At 46.2% G+C, this 26,352-nt stretch overlaps 1 protein-coding gene across 6 annotated transcripts in view; it reads left to right on the top strand.

Annotated features, from left to right (window-relative positions):
• The window catches only part of LOC133355217 (tropomyosin alpha-1 chain), a 47,108-nt gene that overhangs the window by 5,745 nt on the left and 15,011 nt on the right, over window positions 1-26,352 (top strand). For 2 of the 6 annotated variants that reach the window (XM_061572583.1, XM_061572581.1), the window contains exons 3-8: window positions 14,255-14,388; window positions 18,675-18,792; window positions 20,574-20,644; window positions 21,819-21,894; window positions 24,256-24,318; window positions 25,113-25,182. In XM_061572583.1, the coding sequence (XP_061428567.1) occupies window positions 14,255-14,388; window positions 18,675-18,792; window positions 20,574-20,644; window positions 21,819-21,894; window positions 24,256-24,318; window positions 25,113-25,182 (532 nt within the window). Of the gene's footprint in view, window positions 1-5,264; window positions 5,651-14,254; window positions 14,389-18,674; window positions 18,793-20,573; window positions 20,645-21,818; window positions 21,895-22,490; window positions 22,567-24,255; window positions 24,319-25,112; window positions 25,183-26,352 lie in introns of those variants that run through there. The other 4 variants (XM_061572582.1, XM_061572580.1, XM_061572585.1 and 1 more) reach the window with 3 other exon arrangements.

Genomic DNA, 26,352 nt, shown 5'->3' with positions numbered 1-26,352 from the left:
TACAGCACACCGGTGTGTTGGAGAGTAAACCCACAACATTTACAATTCGAGTACGACGTTTCGCTGGCGATTAAAGCCAGAAAATAAACATTTATTACGAATAATATCGCTCGAGAAAGCCTACCGATGGTTACATTGCATCAACACACAGCTCTAAAGCGTAGTGCCCCAAGTGCCCCAAGTAGCTCAAAGGGGGGGGGGGGGGGGGGCGGGGAGCTGGATTCGTGAAACAAAACGAGGGGTGCATCAAATGTCAACTAAAATCCCAACAAACATAAAAGGCTAATGGACATTACAATCCCATTCACCTCTCACGTCCACGATGTCCGCATCTGGCATTTGCCTTCACCCTATCATCTCAATAGAAGTCTGCATGCCTTCTGTGATCTCACTCGCGAAGGTCTTGGTGATGAAGGTGCAGCTCTGCAATTGACTTTACCATTTCTGCCAATAAAACAGGAGGTTTTTAAATTTTGATTTAAAGCTTTCGTGACTGCAGGGATTCAAATTCTTGTTTCTTTCGGTAAAGTCATGTAGAAGGGAAATAATAATAAAATAATTTGATGATTGCTTGTGTTGCAGTCAAAACGTCGTGAGAATATTTTTTATGATTTCATTATTTCCCTTCTACGTGACTTTACCGAAAGAACCAAGAATATAAAAAACAGGAGGTGTTCAGATGTTCAATCGCCAAACAGGCACATTGCAAGGCATCAAGTCTGCATTAACCACTCGTCCCTGTGGCCAAAACATGCAAACAAAACATGTTCTGATAATAATGTGTGCATTACTCTTTGGTTCTTTCGGTAAAGTCACTTTACCGAAAGCTTCGAGTCAATGTACGCATTGTCTTTGAAACTGATTGGCCTGCACCAGAGACGGCCTTCTTTATGGACTTGTCTCACCACCAGTGTTAGACCATAGCTCGGGTTGAGCAGTTATTCATATGGGACCTCTTTTTTTTCACCAGTATCAAAATGGTGAAAAAATAAGAATAGGCTTTAGCCTCTCCGGCAAAAAAAAAAAAGTTACATAGATAGCCCTGCAATTGATTGATCACGTCACTAGAGGGACCTCTGGATAGTCCATCTCGTGGGTGCGTCATCTCACTCGGATATTGATACGTTGACAGGGAGGGCCCTCCAAATATAACTTCTGTTTAGGGCCCCCCCCCCCACCACCCCCCCAATGGACCATCACCGCTTCCCCTCCTTCTTGTCAGGCCTGCATACATCTGGGCGAGCGGGCGTGATGAAGCGGGCCTGCAGAAAGGCGATACGACTTGAGAATGTTGCCCCTTGCAGGCGCAAGGCTCGTATTTTTAGCGCAAGGCTTTACATGGTAATCCTGTCACTGCTGGTCTCCAAGATGAAACAGAAGGGATGGGCATATTTGTAGTGCGTGCGCGCGTGATTTGTTTTTTTTTTTGCTTAATCCGTAACCGTCGCCGATTACAATGGCTTATCTCGTTTTAAACGGCACGGAGTACAAAGCGAAAATGTCACGCAGATAAAGATGCAAGTTGATGTGAATGATGGCCTATGAGTTTAACAAGGTGACAGACGATGAAGAGGTCATACTAATGGGTTTTTTTATACTTTGGAAATCTAGAGGTATATAGTTGACTTCAAATGTTTGTTAATATATCGTTACAAGTACTCTACAAATAGCACGGTGCAACTGAAGGCAACGTTTCTAACCTGACTCTGGAATACGGAACAGCAGTGCAGCGGTCTGCTTTCGGCAATGTATGTCATCTCAGGTTATTTAAGGTGCACATTATATGCACGCCGAGTACGATATCTTCATCATGTTGAACATGCGCTCGCCAATGCAATGGTATTTTAAATGGCGGCTTCGTGATTTTCCAAACACATTCAAAACAACTTAAAAAAACATTTCATCTAAACGTGGCATATTACAATTTAGATTAATGAAACATCCACATGCAACGGTATCTCAACTAAAGGGCACTGCAATGATTTGTTTGACGTCATTCCTCATAGCCAGCCCACGATTATAAATGCCAGGCATGAATCACGTGGATTAATAATAATTATTGTCTACGGGTGATCAGTCCTTCGTGTACTGGCCGCGGTTAATTGTCAAAGTGAACATTTTGCAAGTGGTAGGTGCAAAAAATCCCTTATTAGGCGAAGTGGCTCGCATTTGCAGCAATTGGGGATTTGGAACCCCTGCCGGGAGATTGGAGCGGGTGGGGGGGAGGTAAATTTGTTATCCAAATTGAAAGTCATCCCTCGATTTTAACCCAACAAGGCCCTCTGGTCCGGCAGATGTCGTTGCGGCGAGCCTCCTCTCAAAATTAACTTTCGCATCTCGTAATTGTTATTTACGGTCTATTGAGTGTGCACGGATTATTTATAGCGGCACTCTCTCGGTTTTCGCTGACCACGATGAGAGAGAGAGAGAGAAAAAAAATTGCCCTCCAAGGGAGTGAGCGAGTGCAGGGGTTCAACTCTGCTGCTATTTAAGACGCGGCAAGTGGGTGTGGGGATGGCCTCCTGAGCCGTGCGCGTGTGTGCGCGCAGAGCCCACAGAGGCTCATCCAACTTGACGCGGCCAAAAAGGGCATGCTTGAGCAAAAACCTGGGCACAGGCCGAGGTATTTATAGGAGTGGGTGCAGCGGTGGGTGATGGAGTGGTTATCGCACCGCGCTATGAACCCGGCCACCTGAGTTGAATTCCCCGGCTACGGCCAACATGGGTGGCGAGTGATACGGCTAAACCAGTGCTGGATAACCCTCGCCAAACCCTTTGCTAAACCTAGGGGTGCCGTGGTGGCGAGATGTTTAACTATCTCGCCTGGTATATATGGAGGTCGTAGGTTCGATCCCAACCCTGGCACCTGCTGTATATTTGGAGTTTGCACGTTCTCCCCGTGGTCGCGTGGATTTGTCTCCAGGCCCTCCAGTGTTTCCCTCCACACTTGGAATCCATGCGTTTAGAGCAGTTGGCTGCAATACATTTCCATGTGATAAGCCACTTTTATGAGCTATCGTTTGTGGCCAGGTTGCTTCTGAAAAAGAGCTATATAGCCCAGTGGGCCTTACCTGGTCAAATAAAATAGTTTAGTTAACTTAAAATGTATTAAACCGTGATAATTGGTTCTTTACCCTTCTATCTGGCAACAAAACTGACACCTTTTTGCAAGGTGTCAGTTTTGTTGCCAGATAGAAGGGTAAAGAACCAATTATCATATTTTTACTGGCAAATGAGGTCCCCATAATGTATTAAACCCTTCACCAAACCGTAGTGGCCAGGGTGGTGAAGTATGGTCAAACAACTCCTACGACTGAAACAGCATGAGTCATGGGGGTCATTCATGCCTGCGAAATATTGTGGGAATTACAAACTGTATCAGAATATGATTATTAATCAGCAGTTGATTAATAAGGGCCTGTACATTTAACGATGCTACTGGAATTATTACAATATTTAATACAGTAAATATCATCTGTTTTCCAAAAGTACTTGTATCTATTTTTTTTCGATTTAAAGTTTTCGTGACTGCAGGGATTCATCTTCTTGGTTCTCTCGGTAAAGTCACGTAGAAGGGAAATAATAAAATAATACCAATAAAACATAATAAAATAATTCTCACGACGTTTCGGCCGCAACGCAAGCAGCCGTCCTCAGGTGAAGACCAGGTCTGAGGGCTGCTTGCGTTGTGGCCGAAACGTCGTGAGAATTATTTTATTATGTTTTATTTTTATTACTTTTATCTAGTTATCTTGGATTGTCGAACGCGTGGCATAGAGCAGCGATTCCCAGCTTGTGGTCCACGGACCCCTGGTGGTGTGCGAGGCTACTACAGGGGGGTACCCGCGGAAAAGAGGAATACAATTATAACACATTTTATTACTTCCCTTCTACGTGACTTCACCGAAAGAACCAAGAAGATAAATTATAACACCCTCGCCGAGGCAATGTACACTTTCATTTATGGACGGCCCCTAACCATGTAATTGAATTACACCCCGACCGAATACCTAAGTGAATGAATAACACATTTACTGAATGCCGAAGTGAATTAATTAATGACACCCAAATTTCATACCTAAGTGAGTAAATTAATTAATTACGCCTTGACTGCGTACCTAAGTGCATGGCTTACACCTCAATTGAATACCCCAGTGATTAATTAGACCTCGTGTGAGTTAGTCCGCGAATTGACAACTCGCTTGTATGTATATAGGGGCCGTCCATAAATGACGTCACGCACCTGGGGGGGGGGGGGTCAGACATTTGTGACGATGTGTGACGAGGGGGGGGGGGGGGTTGAGAAATGTGACGCCACATCAAAATGCGCAACTTTAAATAAATATAGACAACACGTTCTACTTAATTAAATAGACTTTTTAATAAATGTTTTCTCCTACAACATCAGAGTGCAGCGCCACATTAAACACGCACTACAATGACAATAGTTTAAAGCGATTTGAAGCTTGTTTTATTTTGGGGGGGGGGCAGAGCTTTGTGACGTCATATTTGAGGGGGGGTCTGACTTTTTGTGACGCCGTGTGACGATGGGGGGGGGGGGTCAAAAATCGTCAAAAATCGCATGACGTCATTTATGGACGGCCCCATATGTATACCTATGTTGAACTTCTTTCGCGCCGTACGTAGCCAAACCTCGCTTTAAATGAATTGGCAAACCTCACTTCAATACAGCACTGAGGTGTGGCGAGGAGTGAATGAATGAACGAACAGCGCCTCACTTTGAAGACCCCGAACGAATGAATGAATGATACCTTTTCGACTGAATTCCTGAGTGGTGACTAATGAATGGGTGTGTGTGTGTGGCTGCGTGTGGGGAGCGGTGGGATAGCGGTTAGCGCGCTGCACTACGAACCCGGCGGACCCGAGTTCGATTCCCGCTCACGGTGACAACGCCGGTGACGATGTATCTGAACCGGTGCTGGGCTCTCCCCTAGGTCGACTCAGCCTCAAATTAGTAATACCTGGTGTGGTGCGTAAAAAAAAACATTGCCACCTGGGGGAGACAAAGGCGGCCGGGCGTGGTGGTGCTGGCCACCCCCCCCCCCCTCGTGTGCCGTGCGGGCCTTCATAGGTGCTCGCCAACAGCACTTGCCCCTACAGTCTGTGAAGGCTACACGTGGTGGATTCTTTTGTCTTTGTGGGTGATGAGGGTTATAGGGCGGGCCCGTGACGTCACCGCATCGAGGCGTTTCCCCCCCCGCCACCCCTCCCCTCCGTCCCAGGTAGCCGTGAGCCACCACCACCACAACCACAGCCACCACAAGGGCATTCATTGCGTTACAGCTTCAAGACGACAACAACCAAACCACCACCACCACCACCAACAACAACTCTGTTAACTTTTTAAAGCAAAACCTACCGAGAAGACCGCCCCAGCTGCACTATAGTGCTCCTGCGAAGGTTTAAAGTTGAATTCCGGGGTCGCGGTGCTTTTGGCCGTGTGGGTTTCTGCTGCTCCTGCTGTTGGTGGTGGTGGTGGCGGAACGTCGCGGCCATGACTACGGTCGTGAACTGCGTGGAGGTGGTGCGCATGAAGATCCGAGCGCTGCAGGAAAGGGCCGACGAGACAGAAGACAACGTGTCGAGACTGCAGAGTTTGTTGGACTCGGAGATTAACGCCAAAGAGAAAGTAAGAGAGGATGGTGATGGTGGTGGTGGTGATGGTGGTGGTGGGAGAAGGAGGAGGGATTTGATGGTGGGTAGGTGGTATTTTCTAAAACGTAAATAGAAGATATCTTGTCTCGCTTAGGGTTGAAGGTGGTGGATAAGTTGCCTAACCAGCGCCCCCCTCGCCCTCCTCCACCTGAGCTCTGTAATGAAGTCCCGTTTCGGGCTACGGGCTCTCCTCGGCATGGCAGGAATATTGGAAGGGAAGGGGTCGGGGGTGAGGGAGAGTTGAGCGAGGCAGTTTGCCCGAAACGTCGCCTGTTTGTACCGTACGTGTGTGTGTGTGTAGTTTCCTCGTCGTGACGTGTTTTGATTCGTGCCGTTGCAACCAACGCAGCATCACATGTCTCGTCTTTAGCAAATTCATCAGCAGCACCATCAGCCGCGGTCGTGTTATGTGGTAGAAGACAACGTGTGGAGGATTTCTTTAGAGTGGAGGAGGAGGGCGGCCTGCGATAGCTAGCCACTTGCTCACCTGGTCCCCTCATAGCCCCATCACCTGGTCTCATAGCCCCCTCATCTGGTCTCCTCATAGCCCCTCACCTGGTCTCATAGCCCCTCATCTGGTCCCCTCATAGCCACTCACCTGGTCTCCTCATAGCCCCCTCACCTGGTCTCATAGCCCCATCACCTAGTCTCATAGCCCCTCATCTAGTCTCCTCATAGCCCACTCACCTGCTCTCATAGCCCCTCACCTGGTCCCCTCATAGCCCCCTCACCTGGTCTCATAGCCCCCTCACCTGGTCTCATAGCCCCCTCACCTGCTCTCATAGCCCCTCACCTGGTCTCATAGCCCCTCACCTGGTCCCCTCATAGCCCCCTCATCTGGTCTCATAGCCCCCTCACCTGGTCCCCTCATAGCCCCATCACCTGGTCTCATAGCCCCCTCATCTGGTCTCCTCATAGCCCCTCACCTGGTCTCATAGCCCCTCTGGTCCCCTCATAGCCACTCACCTGGTCTCTTCATAGCCCCCTCACCTGGTCTCATAGCCCCATCACCTAGTCTCATAGCCCCTCATCTAGTCTCCTCATAGCCCACTCACCTGCTCTCATAGCCCCTCACCTGGTCCCCTCATAGCCCCCTCACCTGGTCTCATAGCCCCCTCACCTGGTCTCATAGCCCCCTCACCTGCTCTCATATCCCCTCACCTGGTCTCATAGCCCCTCACCTGGTCCCCTCATAGCCCCCTCATCTGGTCTCATAGCCCCCTCACCTGGTCTCCTCATAGCCCCCTCACCTGGTCCCCTCATAGCCCCGTCACCTGGTCTCATAGCCCCCTCACCTGGTCTCCTCATAGCCCCCTCACCTGGTCTCCTCATAGCCCCTCACCTGGTCTCCTCATAGCCCCCTCACCTGGTCTCATAGCCCCCTCACCTGGTCTCCTCATAGCCCCTCACCTGGTCTCCTCATAGCCCCTCACCTGGTCTTCTCATAGCCCCCTCACCTGGTCTCCTCATAGCCCCATCACCTGGTCTCATAGCCCCCTCACCTGGTCTCCTCATAGCCCCCTCATCTGGTCTCCTCATAGCCCCTCACCTGGTCTTCTCATAGCCCCCTCACCTGGTCTCCTCATAGCCCCATCACCTGGTCTCATAGCCCCATCACCTAGTCTCATAGCCCCTCATCTGGTCTCCTCATAGCCCCCTCACCTGGTCTCCTCATAGCCCCATCATCTGGTCTCATAGCCCCATCACCTAGTCTCATAGCCCCTCATCTGGTCTCCTCATAGCCCCCTCACCTGGTCTCCTCATAGCCCCATCACCTGGTCTCATAGCCCCATCACCTAGTCTCATAGCCCCTCACCTGGTCTCCTCATAGCCCCTCACCTGGTCTCCTCATAGCCCCCTCATCTGGTCTCCTCATAACCCCCTTACCTGGTCTCATAGCCCCCTCACCTGGTCTCCTCATAGCCCCCTCACCTGGTCCCCTCATAGCCCCCTCACCTGGTCTCCTCATAGCCCCCTCACCTGGTCTCCTCATAGCCCCTCACCTGGTCTCCTCATAGCCTCCTCACCTGGTCTCCTCATAGCCCCCTCACCTGGTCTCATAGCCCCTCACCTGGTCCCCTCATAGCCCCTCACCTGGTCTCATAGCCCCTCACCTGGTCCCCTCATAGCCCCTCACCTGGTCTCATAGCCCCCTCACCTGGTCCCCTCATAGCCCCTCACCTGGTCTCATAGCCCCCTCACCTGGTCTCGTAGCCCCTCACCTGGTCTCATAGCCCCTCACCTGGTCTCATAGCCCCTCACCTGGTCTCATAGCCCCCTCACCTGGTCTCCTCATAGCCCCCTCACCTGGTCTCCTCATAGCCCCCTCACCTGGTCTCCTCATAGCCCCTCACCTGGTCTCATAGCCCCTCACCTGGTCTCCTCATAGCCCCATCACCTGGTCTCATAGCCCCTTCACCTGGTCTCCTCATAGCCCCTCACCTAGTCTCATAGCCCCTTCACCTAGTCTCATAGCCCCCTCACCTGGTCCCCTCATAGCCCCTCACCTGGTCTCCTCATAGCCCCCTCACCTGGTCTCCTCATAGCCCCCTCACCTGGTCTCCTCATAGCCCCTCACCTGGTCTCATAGCCCCTCACCTGGTCTCCTCATAGCCCCATCACCTGGTCTCATAGCCCCTCACCTGGTCTCCTCATAGCCCCTCACCTGGTCTCATAGTCCCCTCACCTGGTCTCCTCATAGCCCCTCACCTGGTCTCCTCATAGCCCCCTCACCTGGTCCCCTCATAGCCCCTCACCTGGTCTCCTCATAGCCCCTCACCTGGTCTCCTCATAGCCCCTCACCTAGTCTCATAGCCCCTTCACCTGGTCTCATAGCCCCCTCACCTGGTCTCCTCATAGCCCCTCACCTGCTCTCCTCATAGCCCCCTCACCTGGTCCCCTCATAGCCCCTCACCTGGTCTCCTCATAGCCCCTCACCTGGTCTCCTCATAGCCCCTCACCTGGTCTCCTCATAGCCCCCTCACCTGCTCTCCTCATAGCCCCTCACCTGGTCTCCTCATAGCCCCTCACCTGGTCTCCTCATAGCCCCTCACCTGGTCCCCTCATATCCCCCTCACCTGGTCTCCTCATAGCCCCCTCACCTGCTCCCCTCATAGCCCCTCACCTGGTCTCCTCATAGCCCCCTCACCTGGTCTCATAGCCCCTCACCTGGTCTCATAGCCCCTCACCTGGTCTCATAGCCCTACACCTGGCCTCATCATCATCATCAGCAGCCACGGATCGTTCCAGAAGGAGACACAGCGAGCAAAAAAGGCAGTGGGGTAACGCTCACCTGTCCTGCCGTACCTGTACGTGCTTACATATAACCGTGATAGTTCTTTAATGAAGTGTTTCACCAGCACCATCATCATCATCACAATGATCACGAACAGCAGCAGCAGCATAAGCAGTTGATCATTCCAGAAAGGGCAAAAGGTGAATGCGAAGGTGAGGTTAGAACGAGCTCGCTTGTCTTAACTTCACCTGCCGATGCCACTTCACACAGAATCAGCTTTTAACGCCCGTAGTTGACCAAGAGTTCTTGCTTACGCGATGCAAACGGCGAGATTTCCACGTTACTGTGGCGAGGGAGAGTACATCCAGTGGCCATTTGCTCGTTACCTGATCCCCCTTTCTGCAGTAAATTGACCTCACTTTGTGACATTACGACGCGATTGGTATTATTTGTCACCGTGAAGCGGTAGATTGTAAAGGTTAATTGCATCTTAAAGTAACCACTGAACCCGTCCTAATATACTGAACTGAAATCCTCCTGGCATTGTGTCACCACACGAAGTGGGACTTATACTAATTTCCAAACGCTATAATTTTCAACTTGGTGGACAACATGTAATTAACACTAAACAATAAAGTTGGCAGTCTAATTTGGTGCACGCCACTGCAATTAGGAGGTGTGTACGTCACCTATGCCACGTTAAGGGTCCGTGATGGGACCAGCGCACACCCCTGCAGCCAATCTGCAGCCCTGCCGGGTGTGGCGCGCCCCAAGCGGTAGAGGCTTCTAGGAGAGCGGCGTGGCAACGCAGGCTTCTAGGCCCGGGCCTCTGTATTTGGCATTATTTATTGAATTTAGATTATTTTTTTCCTGTAGGCTATTCCTGCTATTTCTTAAAGGTCTAACTCTAATTCTAAGGAAATGAACATCGTTTTTCCTTGTTGCGAATTTAACAAATTCAATGAAAAAATACAATACAACAAAAACTACTTTTATTAGTTGCAATAGCCGAGGTTTTAAATGCTTAATTTTACTATTGTATATACATCTTCATTTCTACTGTATTCTATACTGCATGGGGAGGCCTTCATCCAGCTATCGATTAACAAAACGGCTGAAGGGTCAATACATGACCAGGATTTAACTTTTGACACCAATTTGATTATTCTACGAGTAAGACCATTTTTAGCTGCGGTAGATACTGTAATAAGACGATGTCTGCTTTATAGCATCAAGGTGCAACAGCATGGCCTAACGTAGATGCTGCATATTGTACGTGTAAAGTCCTTTTGTCAATCCACTGCTAGATGAGCCCCCCCATACGATGCAGGTCGTGGTCAGTGGGAGTTTGAATATGAGGAGGCTCATAGATGTGGCCAAAATTACAGCACAATTGATATTCTTAGGTTTTTTCGGTAAAGTCACGTAGGTAAAAACATTAAAAAGTAAAAAAAAAAAAAAATTTTTATTTTATTTTACGTAGGTAAAAACATGAAAAAGTAAAATAAAAAATAAAATAAAAAATGTATTTTTATTTTTTATTTTATTTTACTTTTTTATGTTTTTACCTACGTGACTTTACCGAAAAAACCTAAGAATATGAATCATTGCAGTCACGAAAGCTTCAAATCTAGCACAATTGATTTTACCCCACTGCCCCCTGCTGCCCGAAATCACTTGTGTGTGAGGTGTGGTGGTCGCCTATCCGAATACTCAACCCTTCAAACGCCGAGGTGCGACCAGATCGGGTGCATTCCAGGCGATTTGTCACAAGCAGATGCTGCAAATAAAAAAAACCCACAAAAGACGCTGCAATTTTGCGATTTACCGATAACTCTTTACCACCAGTGGTGTAAATTTCAAATAAACGCCACCGCTTTTTTAAAGGGACTCTTTGTTTACGTTTCGCAGTATTTCAAACATTGCGCCGTGCGTTTATTAACAAAGGGCTCCATAACTCGGTTCTTCGTGTCTGTGCGTGTCGAACTTCTATCGCACCGTACGTAGCCAACCGTGCTGGCTTTGGCAGCATTTCCCTTAAGGAAGTTGCTGTAGACGGCAGCAATACCTGTATTGCAAGTATTGTTGGTTACATTTCAGAGATGAGGAGGGTGGGCTAACATTTAGTTTTTGACAAAGATGTCAAAAATGCACTTTCAAAACTTCGTGCCAAAAAATGTGGTCTTCCTCTCTGTCTCACGCTGTCAGTTCAGTGTAATAATTCACTCCAGTGCATCTGCCGATGAGCCTTTAATTTCACAAGATAGACTTGGCATGCATCTCTCCAGTTGAACATTGTTTTCATTCCACACACACACTGGCACTTCGGTTATTGCATGTTCACAAGGCTTAATTGCATTTCTGAGTCATTGGCTTTGTGGCAAAGCAGATGTTAATACTAATAGGGGTTTTCCCCTTTTTTCTGGCAACAAAACTGACACCTTTTTGGCGTCATCTGGTCGAACACAATATGAGACTAGGCTCTAAGCAAAGCTGTCTCTGGTGTGGACCAATCAGTTTCAAGGACAATGCATAAATTATCAGAGTATTGTTTTTTGTCTGCATTTGACTGCAAGTATTGCGGTTAATGTTGTCATGATTCCTTGCAAAAGGTGTCAGTTTTGTTGCCAGAAAAAAAAGGGGAAAAGCCCTATTAGTATATTTTGCTTCTGGCAAAGGAGGCCTCATGATACAGCAGATGTTGTTGGGTTTTGTTTCAGTAAGTGATTGGTGTCGAAAGAATGCGGTGCGGATAATGGCATAGTTTTGACCTCACACTTCAGAGTAAAATTTATGGTTATTGGTGACTAGGCTTTCTGACACTTTGAGTAACGTACTGATTTATTTGCTGATAATTTCCTACAGTGCCATGTAATGGTGACAGTACCTTGGCCTTTGGCCGTATCACCCAGAATGTGCCCTTTCTCAGAAGCGGAGCAGCGTTGAGCCTAGCTCAGGGGTCGGCAACCTACGGCTCTGGAGCCGCATGCGGCTCTTTACGGGCTGCTTCTTGACGATGAGTACGTATGTACTCAGATGCATTGCGGCTCTTGAAATACTGAATTTTGTACCGAATTGGAAAGAAATGGCTCTTCTTGTTATTTTGGTTGCCGACCCCTGGCCTAGATAGACTGCGTTGTATGTAGGCAGCATAGTGCAGAACAGCAAGATCCATTGTGTAATTTTAGGTCTGCATCTAAACCTCCCCCCCCAGCACCAATTACCCACACCAGTGTTTAAAGTCCAGCACCGTTTATATTCAAAGAACCCTTACGGCCGACATGGCATGGGAGAGGAATTATTTTAACAGTGGCTTTAGATTTAGGCATTACGTGCACAATCAGAAGAGGAGGAATACGATACCCGTGGTTATGTTCAGTAATTTACTTTAAGTATGGTTATTTTTTTTAATAATGCGTGGTGTGATCTTCTTGGTTCTTTCGGTAAAGTCACGTAGAAGGGAAGTAATAAAATAATAAAAATAAAACATAATAAAATAATTCTCACGACGTTTCGGCCACAACGCAAGCAGCCGTCCTCAGGTGAAGACCAGGTCTGTCGGGGAAACAGCGTCTGGTTTTCACCTGAGGACGGCTGCTTGCGTTGTGGCCGAAACGTCGTGAGAATTATTTTATTATGTTTTATTTTTATAATTGTATTACTTCCCTTCTACGTGACTTTACCGAAAGAACCAAGAAGATGAATCCCTGCAGTCACGAAAGCTTTAAAGCGTGGTGTGATTTTTAGAAGACAGAGAATGATGACGTTGCTTCACACACACTTTTGTGTAAAGCATGGGGGGTGAGGGGGGGGCTGAGGTTTGCACTAATCGCCACACTTGCCTGTGGAAGCAGGTAACAACCTGGCAGAGGAATTATTAGTAGTATGTATTAGGGGTATTTAGACAAACAAGGTTAGCTTATTTTGTTAGTTAATATGTTGACTTGTATTGTGTCTCCCCTACTGTGTGGGTAGTTGATTTTTCTTTACCCTTCAGTCTCACTGAACGATGTTCATCGTGGATGCCAATGTGAATGAAATATACAGTATATACTTCACATCACGCAGTTTGCGAGCTTACAATCGCGCGGTCACAAATACTGCATGGGATCTCACTTGCCAGTATCAAAATATAAGAAAAGGTTTTTACTCTTTCTGGCAATAAAACATTTTACATCTTAACACCCTAACATGTATTCGGTTGTCTTGCCATGTGCGAATTCATCAGTATGAGTTGTGTGATTATTTATTTTACATCCCCTGGCTCTCCCAACGTTACACAATTCAATGAATTGCCACAATGAATTGTCGCAATTATATTCCCCATTCGTACCCAATTAGTGTGGCTAAGATGCACGCAGTGAAAGATGAGGATCATTCAAAGTGCTATGCCTCATGGTTGTACATGGAAGAAGATGCAGGCAGTGATGAGAAGGAAACTGGCACTGTATGGACACATGTAGGATGGACAACAACAGGAAGCACCATGGGAACCTCATTTGCCAGTAAAAATATGATAATTGTTTTTTTTTACCCTTGTATCTGGCAACATAACTTTTTACAAAGAGTCATGTTTGCATAGACCACAATACCTGCAGTCATAATGCAAACAAAATACATAACTCTGATAGGACAGTGCACATTATCAGAGTTATGTTTTTTGTTTGCATTATGACTGCAGGTATTGTGGTCTATGCAAACATGACTCCTTGTAAAAAGGTGTCAGTTTTGTTGCCAGATAGAAGGGTAAAAAAACAATTATCAACAACAGGAAGATTAAAAGTGTGTTCGGGTAAAAATGGAAGGAACCGGCAAGCGAGGAAGACCTCATGGAGATTGTCTTTACGATGACATAAGAGGTTGGTGCCAGAAAGATGTGCCACGACTTGAGCATATATTAGCAAAAGACGAAACGTGCAGTGGACACCAACGGGTGATCTGCCCCTGGATCGTGATGATGCCTCATGTGACTGGCTCATTTCAAACAAAGTCGGCTATGGCCCTGGGATAAATTGACATCTTAACTGGAATTTGTGCTCGACCATCTCTCTCGTTTTCTTGGTTCTTTTGGTGAAGTCACATAGAAGGGAAATAATAAAAATAAAACATGATAAAATAATGCTCACGACGTTTCGGCCACAACGCAAGCAGCCGGCCGAAACGTCGTGAGAATTATTTTATAATGTTTTATTTTTATTATTTTATTATTTCCCTTCCACATGACTTTACCGAAAGAACCAAGAAGATGAATCTCCCTGCAGTCACGAAAGCTTTACATCGAAATCTCTCTCGTCGTTGCGAGTCTTGTCGCTCCGACCAACGACGATCGTTTTTGTTCCGCAGGCCGAGGCTGATGTGGCGTCGCTGAACAGGCGCATCCAGCTGGTTGAGGAGGAGCTGGACAGAGCGCAAGAGCGTCTCACCACCGCCCTGCAGAAGCTGGAGGATGCCGAGAAGGCGGCCGACGAGAGCGAAAGGTGAGAACCAACCGTCTGTCTCCTTGTGGATATTTTGTTGCTGCTGTGGGTGCCGCTGTGGAGAGATGTTAGCTACGTCGCCTGGTGTACAGGAGGATGTGGGTTTGATCTCGACCCTTGACACCTGCTGTATATTTTTAGTTTTCATGTTCTCCTCGTGGTCGTGTGGATTTTTCTCCGGGTCCTCCCGATTTCTTTCCACCACATTTAGAATCAACATGCATTTCGAGCTGTTATACATTTTCACATGATAAGCCACTTCAGCTATCATTTGTGGCTAAGTTGCTTCTGAAAAAGAGCGAAATAATAGCTCCAGTGGGTCTCACCTGGAAAAAGAAAAAATAGTTTAGTTATTAGTTTAGTTTCTATTTAGTGACCACGAGCAACCACATTGCTTGCTGTTAAACCCTGCACATGGCCAAATCACCTGCAATGCTGCCATTTCGATCATATCTCAAAAACAAAGCAAGGGTTGGTTGAGCCTGGATATTACTTGGATGGGTCACCATCGTACAAGACGCAGGTGTTGTAGATTGCTGTGGGGATACATTGTAAGCAATAAGGCAGTGCAGCAGATTACATCCACCCAGCCAGTTAACCTGTTGGGCTTCACTATGGGAACCTCATTTGCCATAGTGAAGTCCAACAGGTTCCCATAGTGTAGATGCTTGCCCCGAGCTCTCATACTCTGATGGTGCATTGTCTTTGAGTTGTGCGCCTTTTGGCGTCATCTGGTCCAACCCATGTGAGACTAGGGCTCTAAGGAAAGCTGTCTCGGGTGTGGACCAATCAACTTCAAGGACAGTGCACATTATCAGAATTATGTCTTTTGTTTGTATTATGACTGCAGGTATTGCGGTCTATGCAAACATGACTCCTTGTAAAAATGTGTCCGTTTTGTTGCCAGATAGAAGGGTAAAAAATCAATTATCTGTTGGGCTTCATTAATTTTACAAGCCTTACATTTAAAAAAAAGAATACCAAACATGGTTTGGTTTCTCTGAAAGTTGTGAAGGCAGCCTTGTTGTGCCTTTTCCACGTAGCGAAAGGCGGTTATTTAATGAACGCAGGCTGCAGGTCGCTCCCGAGCAGGTTTTTGAGGCATGGTGATCACAACGTGTTTGCTGCATGACGCCACCACCGCACCCCTTTGTGATTCAGGCACTTGGTCATGGCCGGGGGGCATCGACAGCGATGTGGGGCCCGTAGTACGCACACCCAGGATCAATTAAAATTACAATTACAAAAGCAACGTTAACCAAAATTACCTTTACAATCACACTGTGATTGCAATTCATAACGAATTGCACGACTACAAACGTACTTGGCCCCCGATCTGCCTGAACCTAATATGCTGGCTCAGGTGGGCTCCCGTTATGTAAATACAAAAAATATATTTTTTGCAATGGTGGGGGGGGGGGGGCTACTGATCTTCAGGGACCTGCTACAGATGTATCGCCTTCTCCCTCCTGCTGTTGTTAGGCCTTGTTACAGCAGAGAAGCAATACATGCCATTTACTTGAAGATCCACTTAGAGAGCTGAATGGAGTTCAAAAGAACTCGCAAACAAACACCTTGCGAAAGACCCAACGCAGAAGATGCCTGGGTTTGATCTTCCACGAAGCTGCTCATGGTCCACCCTGAATCCCATTCACTGCACAAACCATGGCAGCAGATGCAGATACCTGATGCACAAACGGAAAATTTAAAATCTCCAGTAGTAGTATGCGACTGTGATCATCCAGAACAGAGACGTCCGGTCCACAAATACGAAGAAGACATCGCAGCAGATACAGTCCGGTGCTCCTGACGCGGTTATCTGGCTTGACCACCCCGAATGTGAAATTGTAGTTGTTGGTCTGCATCGACTACATCAGCAGCCGTACGAAAGAAGAAAAAGAAGACTTGTTTTAAAAAGTTGAACACGAATAATTTCCATGGCGAACAAACCGGCACGGGTTACACGATGTATCGTTTGTGTGATGGTATGGGCATAATATGACTTTGAAACCCCCCCCGCCCACCTCCTACGCATTTTCCATGAATATGCTAAATTCCTCTTGATATGCACATTCTTTTGTTAAGGCGCTCTTCTTCCACCTCCAACTCAGCTTATATATAAGCTCCTAGCTTGGCAGTGTCTCATTCTTCACCTGAAGACGGCTGCTTGCGTTGTAGCCGAAACGTCGTGAGAATTATTTTATTATGTTTTATTTTTATTATTTTATTACTTCCCCTCTACGTGACTTTACCGAAAAAAACCAAGAAGATGGTATGTTCTGTACGGTATTTATTTTACGCTGCCTATAACCGAAGCACACGGAATGCACCCGCCCGATCTCGTCACACCATGGAAGCAGAGCAGGGTAGAGCCCAGATGGTGGCTGGATTAGAGACCGCTTTGCACAACAACGTTGTTATAGGCTCCCGCCGGCTGTGTCATGGGCAGCAGAGGATAGTGCAGCGAAGCCCGTTGTTGTATTGTACTGCTGTTCTCTCAAGTAATTTCTCCTCGCCATGCCGCACTGACGAGTGTGGTGAAGTATGACCAAATAACCCCCAAGACCCATATGATGTATTGATCAAAGGGCTTTACATGTAATGTTTTTTTCTTCTTGGTTCTTTCGGTAAAGTCACGTAGAAGGGAAATAATAAAATAATAAAAATAAAACATAATATTTTATTATGTTTGATTATGTTTTATTTTTATTATTTTATTACTTCCCTTCTACGTGACTTTACCGAAAGAACCAAGAAGATGAATCCCTGCAGTCACGAAAGCTTTAAATCGAAATGTAATGTTTTGTTTCCTCTGGAAGGCATGTACTCTGCAGGTTAGCATTGATGTTGGCAATTTTTAAGCGGTGCTTACAGGTGAGACACAATGTTAGGATTCCTCCACTTGACCCTTGCAGGAACAATTGCTCACGTTAGAGGTGTAACCCGTCGTTAAACGAATAGCTGCGGTGGATTGGTGCGTGTAAAAAAAGCCACTTAGAACATGAGACGTCGCTTCAGAGACAAGAAGTTTTTTTTTGAGCTGGCCAGGCAGTTGAGAGGCCAGGGTACTTGAGCAAGTTCCCCTGAGAACCGCCGAGTTCCAATCCAGACACTCGCCCAGTTTACATTACATTGGGGAGTTTACATTTTGATTTAAAGCTTTTCGTGACTGCAGGGATTCATATTCTTGGTTCTTTCGATAAAGTCGCGTAGAAGGGAAATAATAAAATATTAAAAATATAAAACAAAAAAAAATTCTCACGACATTTCGACTGCGACACAAGCAACACAACCAAGAATATATTGGGGAGTTTGTTGTTGTTGCTGCTGCAAACTCTTTATCTCGTGAATGGGATGCAGATCACACAATCAGGGTAACATTGTGGGTGGGGGAACACAAAAGTCGAGAGATTTGTATGTGTATGCAAATTCGAATCTGTGGACTTATTACTAAGTGGTACAAATATTGCGTTTGTATGAAAATGGAAATGCGTTATCTTTTTCCCTTAAATGACCCTCAGGTTGAAAAATGTGGTTAGACCAGTGGTTATTGCACTTGTTAAAAGCAGTTGGGTCAAAAACGATGTTGCAGTGTATCATTCTCACATGGATTGTAATACACTCACCTTTAAAGTGGTTCATTCATCACTAGCAAAATGAAAAATGCATTTTAAAAGCATTAATATAAGCCTAGAAAGAAAAAAAATAATCAATATTGCCATTGGGCACGTGACCAAACTTTTTTTTCATCAACATTGTGGTCTTTTGAGCTGTTAAACTGAATTGCATAATTGATAATTGTCTTCAGAAAGGTTGATTGTTAGTAATACATTCATCAATATACAACGGGCATCGATGCACTTGTCCTGTGTTCAGTCACCATTAACACGCGGGATGGTGAATTGCGCCAAGTCGCCGATTGGGCCGCACTTTGGCAGGCGAACACCGACCCCCAACGTCGAGTCAAAGGGGGGGTAAAACTCCCCGGGGTTATCGGTGTGGCAAGTGACCGAGATTCATTTGTTCTTGAAGAATGCGGTCCGCTGGGCTCGATCGTTAGCTTCAAATGCGTGAATAGTTTTCAAGGAAAGTTTGCTGCAAAGTCTGGACGACATCGTGACGTTGAAGCCTCCAATATCAAAATAATTTGGAATCGGCACCCTGAAATTAGTCTAAAGCAGCTGCAAAAGTCCAGGCCAGAAAAAAATGTTTTTTTTTTGTTGACCAGTGTAATAACAATAATTAATCAATAATATGAATGCGGTTCCTGACTTGTGTTTCCACAGAGGCATGAAGGTGATTGAGAACCGGGCTGGTAAGGATGAGGAGAAGATGGAACTTCAGGAGATTCAGCTCAAAGAGGCCAAGCACATCGCTGAGGAGGCTGATCGCAAGTACGAGGAGGTGAGTCCGCTTGCCGACTTGGTGTGGCTCGCTCACTCGCTCACTTCAAGACTAACTCCATTCAAGATCTTCTTGGTCTGTTGGAAAGACAGCGTTCAGACGCTGTCTTTCCGACAGACCTGTTCTTCACCTGAGGACAGCTGCTTGCGTTGTGGGCGAAACGTCGTGAGAATTGTATTTTATAATGTTTTATTTTTATTATTTTATTATTTCCCTCCTACGTGACTTTACCGAAAGAACCAAGAAGATGAATCCCTGCAGTCACGAAAGCTTTAAATCCATTCAAGATGTTGATGTGACCGCAACGAAAGTCACTCATTCATAGAATTACTCAAACATTGTCGTGAGTGCCGGGTGGTGGTGGTGATGATACTTTGTGGCGCTGCCATAATTAATGTGGTATTTAAAGATAAGTTGCAATTTAGTACGATACAATGCAACCATTAAAGCCATTCATTCACAAGCGACAAAAGTCATTCCATTATTGAAATTTATGTTAATGAAAAAGAATATGAGCACAGGATTATAATAATTACTTTTATCGGCCCATCAATGATGTGGTATGAGGGTATATTTAGATTAAAAAGGGTAAGTACGACGATTTGTATTTTTATGGCAATTTAAATATTTGTATTCATGTCTGAACTGTCCAAAATTAGATTTTCATGCAAATACAAACGCTGCAACCTTTCTCCTTCAGTGACCCTCGTTAAATGGCCCACGTTAAGACGGTCATTATTGCGCTCATTACAAAAAGGGGTTGTCGGGGAGAAAAAAAAACCTCTGTATTATTTTCACACGGATAATGATGATACATTAGCCTCTTAAAGTTGTCATGCATAATTACTCGGAGTAGGCCGAGTTCGTTTTAAAAGCATTAGACACACGTCCAGAAAAATTTCAAGTCCGTATACGCAATTCGTTTCGTATGCAGAGCACAACACAATTGCAGCCGTACATTCGACAAAAAACTAAAAGTCATTCTGTTGCAGAACTTCACATTTATGACATCATCAACACAGGATAATAATAATACTTATACCACCCCAATGTTGACGTGGTAATCCGCAAAGTTAATTACCCATGGGCAGATTATCCAGATAGAAAACCCGCAATCGGTTATGTTATGTGTGTACGGTAGAATTCCTCTTAATGACCACCGCTGTTAACAACTAATGGCTTACAGACGGGCTTCCGAAAAGCCCAGTGTGTTTCTTACTGACCATTCCCTTGTTAACGGCGGGCTGTTGTAGATAGAGTACATATTAATAAATGCATTGATTAACCATGTTTCTTTTAATATTATGTGTTTAGAATTTTCTTAGTATCTTTAAAGTACGTTCATTGGATGAAAAAGGGTAACTTTCGATGCTATTGGAACGAATTAAACCTGTAACGTGTATTTCCGATCTTGATTTGAAGCTTTCGTGACTGCAGGAATCCATACTCTTTGGTTCTTTCGGTAACGTCACGTAGTTAGTTATTTATAACGTAGAAAGAACCAAAGAGTACGTATTTTCTATACTTGCTTAACGACCAAATCACTTATCGACCGGTTTTGTGGAACCATTTACCGTCGTTAAGAGGGGTTCGACTCTATGTTGAAATTGTTTTGCACCGTACATAGGCAACCGTGCCTAACCGGATGTGCGGGGGCAGGAACAACAAACTGAACACAAAAAACACTTCTAAAAAAATGAGGTTTCAATTTCGCAAAGAAACACAGCCCTGGCTGTAACGTCGCTGGTGGTTGCGTGCGCGTTGCCCTTCACGTACTCTAGGTCGCCCGTAAGCTGGTCATCATCGAGGGGGAGCTGGAGCGCACAGAGGAGCGCGCGGAGATCTCAGAAACGTGAGTGCGGCCCGCGGGACATCACGGCGGCCGCGTGCGGCACGGGCGAGCGCGCAGCGATTGTCGGCGGCACCCGCCGCCTTCTATTCCTCGCGTTGAATGCGCGCACGGCCACGGGACGCGTTGGCAACGGCTACCGAAGCATGTGTTATAACACCCTTAAGTATTGTTGGATGGCTTGTACCGTGTAGTTTGTATGCTCTTCTACATTTTTGGCTCGTGCCTAAAATAGATAAATATCTGACCTTTATAACCAGGTAAGAGCCCTGTTGAGATCAGGTTTTTTGGATGCCTTTGACCAAATAACCCGAGATATACCAGATCTCATTACATGTTGGAAACTTAAACTAAACTAAAAACTTAAACTAAACTAAAAACACCACTGAACTATAAAGCTCTTTTTCAGAAGCACCTGGCCACAAATGATAGTTCAATGAAGTGGCTAATTAGGTGGTAATTTATAGCAGCCAAATACTCTAAATGCATGCCGATTCCATATGTGGATGGAAAAACCAGAGGACGCTGAGTAAAATCCACGCGACCCTGGGGATAACATGCAAACTCTAAATATGCAGGCGTCAGGGTCGGGATCGAACCGACAACCTCCTGTATACCAGGCGAGGTAGTTAACATTTCGCCACCGCGGCGAGTTGAGCCTGATTCAGTATTTGGATCGGTGAACCACCACGAGGTCTTGCCAGGTATTTTAGACGTGGGGCTAGACAGGAGATGCTCGTTTTCATTGTCTACCCCTTGTGGGATTGGCCAACTCCTCTCATTGCACAGTACGCTCCTGAAGAAAGTATCTTGAGACTCGGCGAGGCTTTCCTGGGTAAAACTTTTGGCAATAAATACATAATTAGCAAGTAAACGGCAATATTTTAATCTAGGAATGTTTAAAATTGAATGTTACATGCAATGATTGCAGGCGATCCATTGTTTTGTTTCAGTTGGTGGATTCGCTTGAATAAATTCCCACTGTGTACAAAAGACTGTCTAAAAATACCCTCGTAAATAATTTGCGGCGTGAAGGACAGATGCGCCCCCATGTATTTTTAAACAGTGCAAACGGTGTACTAACCCGCATGGCTTGACGCGCTGCTCACTAACTAACGCGTGTGTGTTGGTCGCACGCTTAACCCGCCTGGCTGCCTGTCAATCGTTCGTCAATCAGCCGGGTCCGGCAAATGGAAGACGAACTAAGGCACGTGCAGGAGGAACTGAGGTCCCTATTCGCGTCGGAAGAACAGGTAAATAAATTAATTGTCTTAACACGACGTCAGGCAGTTCTGGCTCTCACGCCCTCTGCAGCCGTGCAATTACCCTTGCGCATGCAATGGCTTCATTCTATTTTTCAAGTTCCAACTTTCTGGCTTGGTATTTTTTTGTCGCTCCGCTTTTATGACTGTCAAAGTTCTTGCTCGGGTATAACCTTATACGCGGTAAAATGTAATTGTGGCCGCTCCACGCTCTTCGTACCAGTATCTTGTCGTAACGGCCGTAAAGAAAACATACCCACCAAGAGGTTCTTAGGCCACTTGTGTGTGCATGCTGAAAAAATGTAAACACGCTGTGAACAATTTTTAATCACAAGTTTTTCAAATACTTTTACGCTTGCGGTAAAATGTCGACTTTGCTTCCGTCCACTTTCAACTTTAAGTGAGGACAACACAAACACATTTGTCGTAACAGTTTAAAATAAAAATAATTTTACGGTCCGTACTTCTTGCTTCTCACACTTGATTCTTTTCCGCTCTGTCCTGGCTGTGTTTATTTCCTTTCCTCTCCCATTTTCCTTCGGCCCTTTGTGCCTCTTCCTCGCCGCACCCAACCTGCGGTCGAACAGCAAATGTTCCGAGCTGGAGGAAGAATTGAAAACGGTCTCCAACAACCTCAAGTCTCTGGAGGCTCAGTCCGATAAGGTGTGGGTCCCTCAGAGGCACTCCTCTAGCATGAGGCAGCGTAGACCAGCAACTATGGCAATGGGATCTGCAGCCATTGAAGGGAATCAACGACGGTGTTAGTTGGGGTAAAGGGAACATTTTGCTTACCGAGCGCCGAATTGGACTTCCAAATCTATTCTGTGGGCCGAGAAGCTCTTTAGAGCGCCCTCTAGCAGACGACCCTTCCACCCGCAGTGACTTCAGCGAGAAATTGCAGGGCTGCCCCTTTTTACCATCGTGGGATGCACATCAACACAGTCCTTAAGCGTTGAGCAATGAATAGCGTGAAGAATTACGCGCGTGTCTCTGCAAGTCCTTGCAGTGACAGGAGCGTCTTGACCATGCGTAAATTAGCAACACGGACCAAGGTATTCACCGCTGGTACCTGACTAGTGCCTGACTAGTGCTGCTAAGATTCCCATCGCGATGGGTAAAGATTGTCTGTATCGTGGCGTTCAGAAGTATTAGGCCTCGTGTTGTCACGGCCCATTTAAAATGTCATCACAGGCACTATCTGACCCACCCGCCAAACTTTCCCCACCCCTGGTCTCAGTGCATGACCTCAGCTGTTACTGCAATCGTTATGCGGCAACACCTGAGGTATTCAGTGGTGCGAGGGCATTGGCCAATAGCGGTGACACAATTCATCGAGGCATTCTGTCTCAAGTTGTTGTGGCATCACTGCCTAATCTGATGCATCAGCAGCAGCACTGCCCAATTACATACATCTTTCTTCTGAATACATATGCTCTCTATTTACGTAAGCACCATTTACAGCCGAAGTGGATGCTCTGACCTAGTAAAGATGTCATCAACATTTGTTTAAAAGGGTTTGAAACAATAAAAAAAAAGCGATACTCCCGTGGTATAACTGGCAAGCACGTTGGATTCGCGATCCAGAGGTCGCCGATTCGATTCCACCTCCCGGCGCAGAAGTTGAAACAATGGGAGCAAGTTTCATGAATCCCCCCCCCCATCTCTACGCAGCAGCATGAATGGATACGACAGAGTCGATCGGCGGGGTAAAATGTGGGTAGTTGCATCCTTTTCCAAGAGGGCTCTGACCAGCGTGACAGAGTAGGCCAAAATAGAACTCTGCAGAGTGGCTGTCTTTTGAGCTCCTTGTCGTGGAGACCCTTGCCGCCAGCACTTTAAGCCACCGGTTCTGGATGATGCAGAATTGTGTTTTCACACCTCAGTCTGATTGGCAGGAGGAATTTAACTATCTTAGTAACGTCTTAACTTGGACCTCGTATTGTAAGGGGAGAGGAACCCTTACCTAAAAGATCGGTAGTTCACCAGCGTTGATTCAAGCAAGCCTGTCTCTGCTGATGAAACACTGTCGAAAACCATTGCATAGTTTAATTGTCTTGAAATCAAAGCTCGCTGAAATTATGCACTCCCAGAAGCACGGCCTTAGGACTGATGCGTTGTGCAAAAAATCCTCAATTTTTTTTCAAAGTTGAGAGACGGATTTATATATATACGTGAAGGAGACGTACCAGAAAGCAAGGGCTTACGGCCAATGGGTTGTGCAAGAATTCCTTTTGACGAAAAATGTTAACGTGGACAGGCGGGTACATGAAGGAGAAGTCTTGTCTGACGGTTTGTTGCGTTATGTTGTCGTGATGCCCGATGGGCCCCACCCCTTCTTCTGTTTGTGCTCAGTACTCGCAAAAAGAGGACAAGTATGAGGAGGAGATCAAGGTGCTCACGGACAAGCTGAAGGAGGTGAGGCAGCGCTCTGCGTTTCCCCTGCGCGTACGCTCACCGGCGCAGCAGCACTCGCTGCGGACATTAGCTCACTTGCGGTAACCTACCCGGGCAAGTCAAAGCTGGCCCAGTCGATGTTACAGCTCCCAACTTACTCCAAACCGGTTCAAGGCGGCTATTTAAAACACGTCCTTCTGAGAAATTATTGATATTAATTCTTTATGCCCATAGATGGAAAGCTCTTTACTTTTGCATGTTTAGTCATGTTGTCATCGCCCATGGTCAAGCCACTGCTCACTCTCTCTCGATTCCGCAAGGCAATGATCCACCCAGCACGTGCATGTGAGCCGATTCCATCGCTCCGTGGGGTGCCACGGTGGCGAGATGTTAACTACCTCGCCGGGTACGCAGGAGGACATGGGTTCGACTCCGACCCTGATGCCTGTATAGTTGGAGTTTGCGTGTCTCTCTTCCCGTGGTCGCGTGGATTTTTCTCCACATCCTCCGTTTTTAGAAACGTGCGATTTGATAAGCCACTTTTTCGCTGAGCTATCATTTGTGATAACCAGGTCACTTCTAAAAAAGAGAGTAATAGTTCAATAGGCCTCACCTGGTAAAATAAAAATTGTAAATAGTAAAAAGGGTACATCTACCCTGGTGGACCTTTCCTCGGACGCCTTTTATTCACTGGCTGATGTTCTCTCATGATTTATTCACTTGCCAATTATTTTTACATTGGAGGAGCGATGCTGTCCAGAAGCTTCGAAGAAAACTTCCCTTGGAAAACGATTGGTGCGTTTGCTCCCTTCCAGGCTGAGACCCGTGCCGAGTTTGCCGAGAGGTCCGTGGCGAAGCTGGAGAAGACCATCGACGATCTGGAAGGTACGTCCAGGGGTTTCTGACCCATCCATCAAGCCTTCCGCCAGTCACTCTCTTTAGTCAGGGTCGGGGCTTCTACAAGCACAGCGGATCTTAACCATTACTGCAGCCTTGCTGCTGCACCCCTTTGGTTCTAAATCATAAAAAAACAAGTATAATGTTCAGAAACAAATAGGGTTTGATGAAACAAAGTAAGTTGATTTCGATTTAAAGCTTTCGTGACTGCAGGGATTTATCTTCTTGGTTCTTTCGGTAAAGTCACGTAGAAGGGAAGTAATAAAATAATAATAAAAATAAAACCTAATAAAATAATTCTCACGACTGTTTCGGCCACAACGCAAGCAGCCATCCTCAGGTGAAGACCAGGTCTGTCGGGGAGACAGCATCTGAATGAAACACCACCACGCTTGGAGCGTATATTTAAGCTGGGTTGGAAGGGGGGAAGGGTGCCTTGACAAAAATAATGTGCATATCAAGAGGAATTTAGCATATTTATGGGAAATGCAGGTATTTCCTTCTTCGCAGTAAGTTGATGTTACGTGCGCGTGCTTACTTTGTGTTTTCGCTGATTTACCTTCGAAAAACATCTGGCCGTGTCTGGCACCCCCAGAAAGGGCATCTCGCGCTCTCAGAGGGTGCGTGTAGCCCCAGGTTAAGAGCCACTGTGCTAGCTTATTCAGTGCCTAGTAATTCTATCATTCATGGTTTTTGTTCAGTAACATGTCAGAGGAACACACGTAATACTCGAACGTTATGAACAGACCAATAACTGCCGCATGGAGATTATTTCGATTATTTTGGTGCTATAAATGTCCAACACGATGGGCCACTTTGTTGCGGTATCATTTGTGGCCAGGTCGCTTTGGAAAAGTAATTTAAAATCTCCGTGGGCTTTGCGTGGTAGGATGGTGATGGTTTAGTTTTACTTGTTTGCGTTTGGGTTATTTGTTTACTTTTCTTGTACTTGGCATTCCTATCGTGTTTTTGTTTTGTTTGTCGTTGTTGTAACGTGCCGACTCCGTGCCCCTACTGCGCATTTGCGAAATAGAGCTTCATAGCTCATCGGATTCCTCCAGAATAAATAAATATTCTGATTCTTTTAGATTTGAAGTTTTCGTGACTGCAAGGATCCATACTCTTTGGTTCTTTCGGTAAAGTCACGTGGGTGAAAAT

This window comes from Lethenteron reissneri, chromosome 50, assembly GCF_015708825.2.
Source record: "Lethenteron reissneri isolate LAM-NWPU_2019-01 chromosome 50, ASM1570882v1, whole genome shotgun sequence".
Lineage (NCBI taxonomy): Eukaryota > Metazoa > Chordata > Hyperoartia > Petromyzontiformes > Petromyzontidae > Lethenteron > Lethenteron reissneri.
Note: the sequence above shows the minus strand (reverse complement) of the source record. Positions and strands in the feature narration are given on the sequence as shown.